Below are 12,165 nucleotides of genomic sequence, written 5' to 3'. Positions count from 1 at the left end.
CGGTCCGGTTGCTGGTTTACACTTTCAATTAATTTACTTAGATTGCGTGTAAGGTGGCTATTCAAACAAGTTTTACTTTTGAATGGCCAGTATAAGCAGATCTCTTCCTACCTGACACATAGTTGCCTTTTAAAGATGTACACTATGTTTCTTGTGTATTTTTATGTCATTAAATTTTTTATAGTTTTATTTTTTGTAGCTATTTTTTTTTACTATTTTATAACTCATTGAGAGGTGTACAGCTCACAGAGTCACGAATATAGCTACTGTAAATTTCATTCGATAGCGCGACGTGATGTTCACGTTAAGTGTCATTTTGTATGGGATTTTGAGTTTCCAAAACGTCCCGCTTGGCGCGCTGTTCAATATCCTATACAAAATGAGACTTAACGCAAACGCGTACGTCTGTCACGCTATCGAATGAAATATACACTAAGGGCTCATTTAGACGGCGCACGAATTCGTATGCGGTTTGGAATACATTGACTATTGGTTATATCCACTTTAGCCGAACAATCAAATACCGCAATGTAATGAAACTCGCATGCGAGTTCTCGCACCATGTAAATAGGCCTTAAGGGTTCTGGTTAGATCTTACGGACGGGATAAAAATCTTTGTACTCGTAAATACTAAAGGCGGTTTAAAGTAATCTCCTTCTGGCCCCGCTACCTTCACACACAAAAGGCCCGCATGTAATGTTAATTAAAGACCGGATGTTTTTTAGCTTAATTAGATCTTTAGAATTATTTTTTACTTGGATTTGCCTGTCTTTGGTACCATCGCCCATCCTGTTAACTGTACCTACTTACATCGTGGACCTTATGTCTTTTGTAATAAGGTCCATCGATGTACAATTCGGAGTGTTGTACATGTAATTATGTACAAGTATTGCATGTGATTATGTGTTTTTAGCTTTTTTACATCACGACGGTGTCAAACAAAAAAGTAGCCTCCGCAGCCTATGGGCGCTTGCAACTGCAGTGTAATTATTCGATCAATATTTTCTTAGCAGGGGCGGAATTTTGCTTTCAAAGCCTTAACTTGATTTGATATGATGATGATCATGACCACCCTGACACGCCTCAACTGCAACTCGCCCGGACCAATAAATGATCTTATCATATTAATAACAAATTAAATCACGATTTTAAATCTGAATTCTACGTCAGTTTTTTAAGGTTTGCTACAAAGTGCTACGCCGTAGGCCGTAGCAAACAAATATCGTAGCGGAAAATTGTGCTACGCAATCGCTACGTGTAGTACGTGTATCATAAAGCTTTTCCTTGTAAGATTTTTATGCCACATAAATACACGGCCTGCCTGATGGTAACGCAGCCTTAAGGATGACTCACGCTAGACCGGGCCGTGCCCGGGCCGAGGCGTCCGACGTCATTTTCTATGACGGCTGATCGGTGATCACGTGGTGCTTTCCATAGAAAACGAAGCGCCGGAAGCTCCGGCTCGGCCCCGGCCCGGTCTAGCGTGAGTCATCCTTTATGGACACTCGGGGTGCGCAATACACATTGTTGATACACTCCATTCTAGGGTTCCGTACCTCAAAAGGTAAAAACAGAATCCTTATAGGATCACTTTATTGTCCGTCCGTCCGTCCATATCGTCTGTCTGTTTCCATTATCTCGGGAGCGTGCGGGGTATCGAGTTGAAATTAAAACTATGTCCTGAGCACAGTCACCTGCAAAAATATGTTACACAACGAAGGCCGCAAAAATATCTGACTTGAACTTATTTGTAGAGCTATAAGAGCGTGTCACATATTTTTGCGGCCTTCAAAATAGTCATTGTATTCCAGGTGGTAATTCTCAAGAATCGCATCTTTTCTTTAATTCAATATGTAAGAGTACTGAATATGCGCGCGCACCGTAAAATTAACTATGAAAGTACAATCCTAATGCAAAAAGCAAAACACGACTGAAATGTAATTCCTAACGTTTTGAGTGCGGACGAGTCGAACGTTTATATCAATACATTGGTTAAGATTAGAAGCTAGAGGAAATCTATTTCATCTTTAGGGTTCCGTACCCCAAGGGTTAAAACGGGACCCTATTGTTAAGGTCTGCTGTCCGTCCGTCTGTCACCAGGCTGTAGCTCATGAACCATGATAGCTAGACAGTTAAAATTTTCACAGATGATGCATTTCTGTTGCCACTATAACAACAAATACTAAAAAGTACGGAACCCTTGGTGGGCGAGTCCAACTCGCACTTGGCCGGATTTTTCTTCAAATTTTGGTTCGTGTAAAAAATTGGAGTCGGCTGCGCAATAGGAACATATCTGTGCTGCCTTCGCACGGGCGAGTTACTCGCCTAGTGGCTCGCCCGACTCTCCTCGAGGACCGTTGAGAGTAACAATGCAATTTGTCGTAATGGCACGAATAGCGGATAGTTTGTTGAGTATTTTGTTAGTGATATTGTGGATTGTTTTGCTTTTGTTTTTATTTTGCTGTGATTATTTAGATTTACTAATGTTATTAATTTATTTTCCTAATGTTATTAATACTGTTCATATTTTAAAGGGTAAGATTTATATTATTTTAATTAAAATTAAAATTAATAAAACAACTGAAATGGATGACTCCAAGTGACACACGTTACAAAAATTATATATTCGTATGTTATTAGCATTATCGTATGACCTTGCAATTTTCTTCTTCTTGAGTACATACAAAATGTTTTTTTAATGGGAAAATTGTGCTTTCTCATTAAAAATTAATCAATCGGTTTTAATATGCATAGCTCAACATGATTGGCCGATTTTTAATCATATTTCCGTTCACTTTTCTATTAATCAATACTGCCGCGGCATAATCCCATCTCGGCAAATTGCTCGAAACGAAGTTTGCGCCTTGAGGGTAGTCCGACACCGGACTATTACGGACGTCGTGCGTGTAATTACCAAAGGGATTTACATACGGATTTAGATGTATTTGCTCATATGTCTTCCGCTTGTAAGCACAACTAGAATCCGTCTAAGTTAACTTTACAATCTTGAATAAAGCAAAGTCCTCACTTTGTTACTCCCTCATATCATTGTAAACGTCGTTGACTTTCATGATGAGATTGCCACACTTTGTTGGCTCATTGGAAATGGCATGGAGAGTTAGCTTAGTCCAACTCTATGCATATATGATGATGAGGAATTTATTGACGCCAAGTGTGAACATCATTTAGTTTCCGATTTAGGCCAGAAAGTCGCCGACTCTTTAACGTATTCTTGCACGTTAAAAAGTCAGCGACGGTACAATTAGTTGTTTGATCTCTAGACTTGAGGTTTCGGTAAAAACTAATCCAGCGGGGAAATTCCGCCAGCATCGTTGGTACAATGCCTCAGAGGCCTATTTAAGATTCAAGCTAGTTATTAATTTCGTTTAGTAGTACCACTGTATATATATTGTATGTAAATAAATTATATGTTAATTATCCTATCTTGAATTCATAATACTGACCAATGTGTAAATCACTTGGTTCACTAGACCACTACAATACGCGATAGGAATCGCCCAGCTCGGCACGTGGCGCAAGCATTCCGACACAGGAATTTAATAATTACGACGAAGCACGCTGGGGGTTGCAGCGGCTAATTTAGTTCGAGCTTTTAACTGGCGCCGATAGATGGCGCGCAATATTAGTTACAAATCCCTTCTCACTGTTGATTATTGCGTCAAATTAGTTGATAGAAAATTTTAATAATCACGATGCAGCACGCTGGGGGTTTTAGCGAGTAATGTACTCGAGCTTACAGACAGTAAAATGATAATCTTTTTTGTGAAGCCAATTCTATATTTTTAAAGATTATATACAAAAATATAACAATCCCTCTTTCCTTCCTTCCCACCTCTCCTGTACGAAATGACATTTTAAAACATTGATTAATTGTAACATTTCTAGATTGATTATATTTAAGGTTTATTTGTTTCTATGCCCTAACAGGGTTAATGTGTACCAAAAATGATAACACCTTGTACACACTAAACAACATTATGCAATAAATATACTAATTTCTCATGGTATAATAATATACACCCCCTGGTACTCTCTTCCCGTCTTTTCTAGGTCACCTGACTGACACAAGCCTACGTCATCATGCGACAGCGCTATATGATAATATGCGATAGCGCTATATATAGCGGCCATGTTATTGTGACGTAGGCCTGTGTCACTCTGGGAAGAGAAGACCATGTTTTATTAGACTATGCTAATTTCTTATTTTTGTCTACAGCAAGCCGCGACAGCGAGGGTGACTCGCGCAACTACCGCTCGGCCGAAGAGCAAGCGCGCGACCTGGCTCGCTCGATCCGACGGGAAGTAGCCAAGTTGGAGAGCAAGTGGAACTCGCTCGTCGACCGGTCTGATGCCTGGGGACGGTGTTTGGACGACGCTGTACAGGTAATTTGTCTTGATTCAACTTTATTGTATTTTAGTGCCTACCTATAATGCTACTTATTTTGTACCCTCAGCGCGGGAGTCCGACTGGCTCTTGTTAGATTTTCTGATAGCGGTAGCGTTATTGAAAGAAATGTTTTGTCTCTTCTGTAGGTATAATTTTGTTATTAGTGTCTTGGTCACGAAATAACATAGTCATTATTTTTTCGTGGCATATGAAAATAATCGAAATCAAACAAAAAACATTAAACTAACAGTCCAGAATTTATATTTAAAGACGTAAGAAAATACTAAATTATTTTTTATTAAGTCAACTAAACGAAGCATGACCGTATAATTATATTGAGCAAAGCGCCATCTACGCGGAGTGAAAGGAACTAAATCGTCTTGATCGATCAAAGCTTTGAGCGCGCGCTCGCTTGTTCAGTAAAGTGAATGACGCTGCGATTACAAAGAGGGCGCCACTAATTGTTAACAAGTTGTCTAGTTTAAATTTTTATTGGTTTACTCTATTTCTAGCCAGCATTGGTTTGCTTAGAATAATGCTTTCTATATGTACCTACAATCTAGCAAAATAAATGACTAAGGATAACAACGTTTACTTAAACTTAAATCCTTCAAAATAAATGTGCTAACACACCCGAAAATATACAGGGTGACTTCTGCCGAATTCAGCAAAACGGGGACAAATGACCGCGACCGCAAAACAATTTATTATAATAACCTCCCTGTATAAATGTTTACAATACGTGACCTTTCTACCACATTAGAATTTAGACCTTATTTCAATTTAGCATAGAGTCCCTTTCTGTTTTTGAGCTTAAAGTCATTGGAGAAACGTCATTGTAAAATCAACTTATGGCATTTAGCGTAAGGTAGTTTTTTGAGTGGAGGTGTTAAATCATGTGTTTTGTATGCATGGTGTACCGCACTGTTTGCGTATCCATTAATGCGTGAAAACCGTAAATTTGCTAATTAAAATAAATAATGGCAGCAATGTACAGAAATGTTGAGTTTTCAAGACAGTGCGCGTTGTTTTAAACGTTATTTCTTCGTCGTTTTATTCAACGAGACTTCATTAACCTTTTAACCGCTATATAATTTTTTTATCGGGCGTGCTCGTGTCGCCGGCGGTACGGATTTACGAGAAGTTTTGTCTTATTTATCAGTCCGCGGCGAAATGAGCCCGATTTTGTTAATCTTATAATATCAGTCTACAGCGGTTAAAAGGTTAATATTATGAAGTCATCGATTACAAAAACATTAAAAAAAATATATGTTTTTTGAAATTTTATTTAAAGTACGATTATTTTATCTTAAGTAATCAGTCGTTCATTAGCTATAAAGAAAGTTGTTTTTTTCGTTATTAGGCCGAAAGGCGATTTATTTTTCAAATACAGTTAGGTACCTACTCGAATATAACTTAAAAACCAATGAGTGTAGATGTAGACCACTGATTGCCTGGGCTTAAATCATTGAAATTGAGCCCTAGAATAATAACCCCTTTCAAGGAAGTGGTCGAATTACAAAATCACCCTGTATAATACCTATGATAATACGATACGAACATGTGATGTCAAAGTGTGATCGCATTTTGCATCAATTTGTAAATGCAAATCGAACCTATACTTCAAACATGAAGCTTTTTTAACTGAATTTTTTTCATACAACATCTCTCATAGACACGTCGCGCATACACAATACACATGCATTTTATCATACGCTTAACTAATTCACACAGTGCGCGGCATATGTACGAGTATAGCAGGATCACAACATCATCCTTCCAAAAAGTCCTAAAAACTCTTCAAATACGCGGCGCTAACTACCTTTCCTGCCAGGATCGAGCAAAGCATCACAACATCCGTAAAAAACGTCATAAAACCTTTGAAAACTCACGGCGCTTACTACTTTTCATTCCTAGCAGGAACGTCACAGTCAAATCAAAACGTAGTATAATGTTTCAAAATGTATGGCGCTTATGCCCTTTGCTTCCGAGCGAGGAATACTTGTAATGTATGCAAGCTCACGTGCCCTTTGCTTGCTATATTAATATGGCTTGGCGTTTTTCGCTTTTTGCTGTCTTATCGTGAAGGGTCGCGCATAATTATGTTGTAGTTGTGTGTGATAGCGTGTGAGGTGTGAGATATGAGAACGGGAATTTAAGGTGAACATTGCAGATTCAGACCGTAAAGGTAATGCTGAAAGTTTTTAGAAGAACATTTAAGTAGGCACGAGTACCTATATTAAAATGTAATTACTAATTACGCAATAAAATTGAAAATTTGAGTTGATATACAAGGCTATCAATAATTGGAAAATGATTATTTTGACTGCCTAATGCCTAATTCATAGGTACTTACCTACCTGCCGACTATTTTTGTTTCTTTTTTATACCGATTTAATTTCCTTTTTTTCACAGGTTTTTATTTAAATCATCTATTTTGAAGAAAAGCAGTCAGCGATGGTCTCTAAAAATGTTTTTTTTTTTTGACAAAAACACATGTAGATTGTTACTGAGTGTATTAAGAGTACAGTCGGCGCCAGATTCGTCAGCTGCCCATTGCATCGATAACAATGCTCCGTTCGTTATCTCGCTCGTTATGCGACCACTCGCGACGAGTGCGATAGGGATGCGACTAACGTGTACAATTATCGATATTCGGGCTTATTTTTTTTTTATTGATTTTTTTCGTCAGATCTACTCGTATGCATGTAGCGGCGTTCGAATTCGCATCCAATGTAAAGACCGCCGAAAAAAAATATTTTGCAAGTAGGCCTCGAAGGCTCTTATACAAGTCAATACAACATTTACAGTGACATCATGTAGTGACATGAAAAATACAACAGCAATAATATATTATGTCCAATGTAAAGTGAACCCTAAATGTACCCAACAATGAGAGCTTGCTGATATGGTGAAAGATAAACGCATTTCAAAGATGCACTTAGTTTTTAACATGATCACATCGCCCGGGTCTTCAACAAATTAGCTTCAGTCTTAATACCTACTTATAGTTCGTTTTTTTTAGCATTAGAAAGAACTCCACAGAAGCAAGCGTGCAGTTTTTATCAGGCTCTTTAATTGTTAATAATTATTGAATTATCTAATGTAGCATGGTCAATACATATAATTTACTTCAAATTATTACCGCTAAAAGTGCCGGATTTGGAACCACAAGCTTACTTCTGCGAAGTTCTTTCTAATGCTAAAAAAAACGGACTCGGGAACAGATTCATCAGCTTCCACTCCAAGCGCGAATAATGACGCGCCGTATTGTTTAAGTCTCTCACTCGTTCCCGGTAGAAATATCTATCAATCAATCAATCAAACAATTTTTTGTGTTCCGTACAAAACATTGTTCACGGAACACTTATGGGATCACTTCGGTCTTGCAAATCAGTTATTTTAATTCAGACCATGTCCATAGTGTTAGTTTACATTTCCTTAATATTATGTTAATTACTTAAACCTATACAAAATTATAACAAAATTAATAATTTTTAATTTATTTATTCATAATACACTAAAATACATTGTACAAATAACATAAAAACTCGCCAAACTGTGAAGTTTGATGGCGAGATACGCTCTTTTTTATGCAAGTAACTTAACCTATTTGGGTCATACCCGTTTTATAGTATCTAGTACTTGAGACTCAAGTCATAAATAATAATAATAATAATGAAAAACGGGTTATATTATATGTACCAGAGTCGTTAACTTTTATCGTATTGTCCACAGAAGTGACCTTTTCTAAAAACGTGTTTGACCCATTTACTTAATTCTAACAATTTTACAGTTGTTTCTGTGATTTACATTATAATCTCTAAATTAAGCAACAAACAAATGAGCATTTATTTTACCTATAGCTATTTGACGGGGACTCATTAGTCTCATTAATAACTCATAAATTATAACAACTTATATACTAAGCCTCTGTAGCCCATATGTACATCGTCCCAGTGTTTCCAGAAGGCGCAAGCAGGTGACTTTAACACTAGGCGCAGCATGTATGTAACACCGATATCGATAAGTAATAATGTATCGATAAACACACTTCCCTATCAAATATTCGTAGTGGTTAGATCGGTGCTCGTTAGGTACGTCGCAATCCGTTTTGGTTTTTACCGGATTTAACCGGTTTTTACAGGGTTTTCTGCTAAAATAGGTCGGTGGGGCATTGGATTTTGCCGACGTCAATGTAATTTGGGATATTAAATAGGAACGTCAAATAAAACTATATGACTGAAGAGTCACACAAACCCGTCGCCAAGAAAAGTCGCTCCCATACAATCGAACCGAAGTTAGTGTTTTATAAGGAGTTCTTCGAAAAATGAGTGTAGGTAGGTACAGGTTTTCAAAGGGTCGGCAATGTAACACGCCAGGAGTTGCAAGCAACCATATGCTACGGTGACTGCTCGCCACGAGGTGCACATTTTATGCTTGTTTGCCACCGAAATGATATTTAAAAAAAACCGGGCAAGTGCGAGTCGGACTCGCGCACGAAGGGTTCCGTACCATAAAGCAAAAAAAAACGGAAAAAATGCAAAAAGAAAACGGTCACCCATCCAAGTACTGACCACGCCCGACGTTGCTTAATTTTGGTCAAAAATCACGTTTGCTGTATGGGAGCCCCACTTAAATCTTTATTTTATTCTGTTTTTAGTATTTGTTGTTATAGCGGCAACAGAAATACATCATCTGTGAAAATTTCAACTGTCTAAGCTATCACAGTTCGTGAGATACAGCCTGGTGACAGACGGACGGACGGACGGACGGACGGACAGACGGACGGACAGCGAAGTCTTAGTAATAGGGTCCCGTTTTACCCTTTGGGTACGGAACCCTAAAAAAACTTAGAAATTAAACTTAACTTATAAAAGGGTACCAACCAACATGCTTTTGTTTATATATTACTTGTTACTTTTCATATTTCAAATTAAGTTTTCAAAGCGAGATTACTCATTAATTCAATAGAATGGAGACAGAAACCGACTAAACAATAAATCTGCCATGTCCCAGTAAGAATGTCAACCCATTTCATCTGCGGTAACATTTCACGGTCTCGCCAGTGTGATTAAAATAGTTCGCCGATCCACCCGACTCCGCTCTGGCAACGTCAGCCCGCCATGCATGGACATATTTGAATGCACTGTGTGTAGCCTGAGCTATTGATTAATGATTAAAAGTACAAACTGAAATAGATGACGGAGGCCTCCAGGTGTCCATGAGAGATGAGAGACACCTGGAATATAATGTTAGGCCTAGCCTAACGTTATAATCTTTTAAATAGATTCTACAAATGAAACTTTAATAATCTAGAAAATGATCACGTCATGCTCCTCTACACGATGGGCCAGCGCCGACCACTCCAAGGGACGCTTTTATGCGTTAGAGGGAGCAAGTGACATTGCTATCTCATTCTACCGTATGGATGCGTCCCTTGGAGTGGCCGGCGCTGGCCCATCGTGTAGAGGAGCCATCACATTTTTTTTACTTTTCGGTTGGCGTTTGTGGATTTATGTAGGTACATACAATTATCATCCTGGGCTCGTAGTAATGTTTTTAAGTATACATTTGTGACGTTTAAGTTTACGGAGCAAAAGGTACCATATTGTCACTTGCCATGAGGAAGAAATTTGCGTGTATTTTTATATACGATATAATCTGTCAGCGCGTCTTTATGGCAAGCGACGACGTAGTACCTTTTTCTAGAAAACGACACATTTGTTGTACATAAATACATATGTAATAACATAATTTACAACTTAGGTACAATAGCTATAATAACCTCCAGTGTCAACCCCCTCTCTCTACTTAATAGGGACAAGAGGGAAGACACATAGGGGATGTATCAATTTGAATACACGACGCACTAATTGGAACCGTGATGCACGCTGCACACGCTCGCGATTACCATATCAATAAAGGGTCGTCTATAGCCAGTTTTTACAGTCTTTTATTTAACTTGCAATGTTTGTTCGTTTGTTTGTACAGTCAGCAGCAGAAGTTGCTAAGCGGGCGAGGTGTTCAAAATGATCTTGAGCCGACTTTATTATTAACTTTAAAAACGTCTTGAGAAGGTACTATTCATCAAAAACTAGTCCTTAAGGCCCACGGGCACCATTCCACTAACCCAGGCTGTCAGTTAAACCTGGAGTTACCATGGTTACCAGTAAAAATATTCACTTTAATACAAAAAGATGATATTATAATATGGTGGTCTTTCTTGCCGTATATCTAAGTCTGTCCAGTAAAGTGTTCATTTAATACAAAACACAAAAAAGTATGTTTTGTGTGTTCACATCGTACGACGAAATAAAGTCTGTTCTGCCGCTGTTTCTTGCATTAAGTACAAAATACTCATACAAAGCAAATATAGTGCGGCATAACACATAAATGCCCTCTGAGCCTTAAGCTCTTTAATCAGGCCATCTACTTCCACTTTCATATTACAAAACTATAATACACATACAAATCATTTCCTTGCTATTGAGCGCCAGTTATGCGTGCGCGCATAGCCCCCATTGTATCTAAACTCATACAAATTTCAACCCTAATACACGCTTATAAAGTTTATAATTATAATGGACAATATTAAGTCCATGTTTCTGTATCAAATACGAATAAATGCAAGAAAATCTATCGCAATATCAACTCTAAAACCCCTTTCATAAGAATCAAAATTGGGAATATAGGATTTTGTTTTAATGGACAAATACGTTCCAATTAGAACCCTAAATTATCGTTGATAGAGTTCATAATATGAGTCAAGTAAGTGGATATAAGACGTTTCGAGTTTACCAAGTGGTATGCGTATACGCATGAAGATATGCGATTAAGAGGACAAAGGCGATATGTGTTGACAGGATGAGATTGCGAAATGATGGGTCTTTAGAAATGACTTGTGCTTGTTATTTGTCACTTTACGACGTATTTGATAGGGTTATCATTTTAGTTTTAGTTTAGTTCTAAGGTACGAGAGGAAAACAATATTTGCTAACAAGCATAACATATTTTATCTCACCACTGCAGTGGTAAATTCCCAAGGAACTTATTTCAATATTTACATTCAGTTATAATTGCACAAATCACTACACCTTATAAAACAAAGTCCCCTGCGTCTGTCTGTTTGTGTGCATGTATGTTCGTGATAAACTCAAAAACTACTGAACAGATTTTCATGCAGCGTTCATTGATAGGTGAATCCTGAGGAGGTAAAGTGATTCTTGAGGAATGTTTAGGTGTATAATTTGTTAAGGTTTTGTGTAGGTAACGCGTGCGAAACCGGGGCGGGTTGCTAGTATATTACAAATATATAGAATATATTTATTACAAATCATGTTGTACCTACGATTTTTTGTCTTAAAACTAAACTCAGTTTGATAGGGGTAGGTTAAGGTGTAGGGGTTGAATTTCAATGTGTGCTAATTCCGCGTCAGTCTGTCAGCCATAATTGATGACTGGGAGCTTTGTTCGGGACCAGCCAATGTGACGGACATAGTACATACATACATATATGTACGTAGTACGTGGATTGACGTTACAGCCAGGATATAGTTTAAGCTAAGACTCAGTTAATTAAATTTGTAGTTGACTTTCATCCTGTCTTAGAGCTGCTATGAACTATACCTACTGCCGTATTCGAACTTCAAGATATTCACAAGAGACGACACGTACTAGATCCATTCTAGTACGCAGCGCAATTCGGGCAACCAATTTCACTTTTACCTACGTTAGATAGAGTAAGATATCTATTA

The 12,165-nt window shown here is 37.9% G+C and overlaps 1 protein-coding gene across 1 annotated transcript in view; it reads left to right on the top strand.

Moving 5' to 3' along the window:
• Positions 1-12,165, top strand: part of LOC134669766 (dystrophin-like) — a 428,308-nt gene that overhangs the window by 337,873 nt on the left and 78,270 nt on the right. Inside the window, exon 5 of the mRNA XM_063527396.1 lies at positions 4,238-4,404. Within this exon, the coding sequence (XP_063383466.1) occupies positions 4,238-4,404 (167 nt within the window). The remainder of the gene's footprint in view (positions 1-4,237; positions 4,405-12,165) is intronic.

The sequence above is a fragment of the Cydia fagiglandana genome, chromosome 1 (genome assembly GCF_963556715.1).
Source record: "Cydia fagiglandana chromosome 1, ilCydFagi1.1, whole genome shotgun sequence".
Classification (NCBI taxonomy): Eukaryota; Metazoa; Arthropoda; class Insecta; order Lepidoptera; family Tortricidae; genus Cydia; species Cydia fagiglandana.
This window is presented reverse-complemented; position numbering and strand designations above follow the sequence as displayed.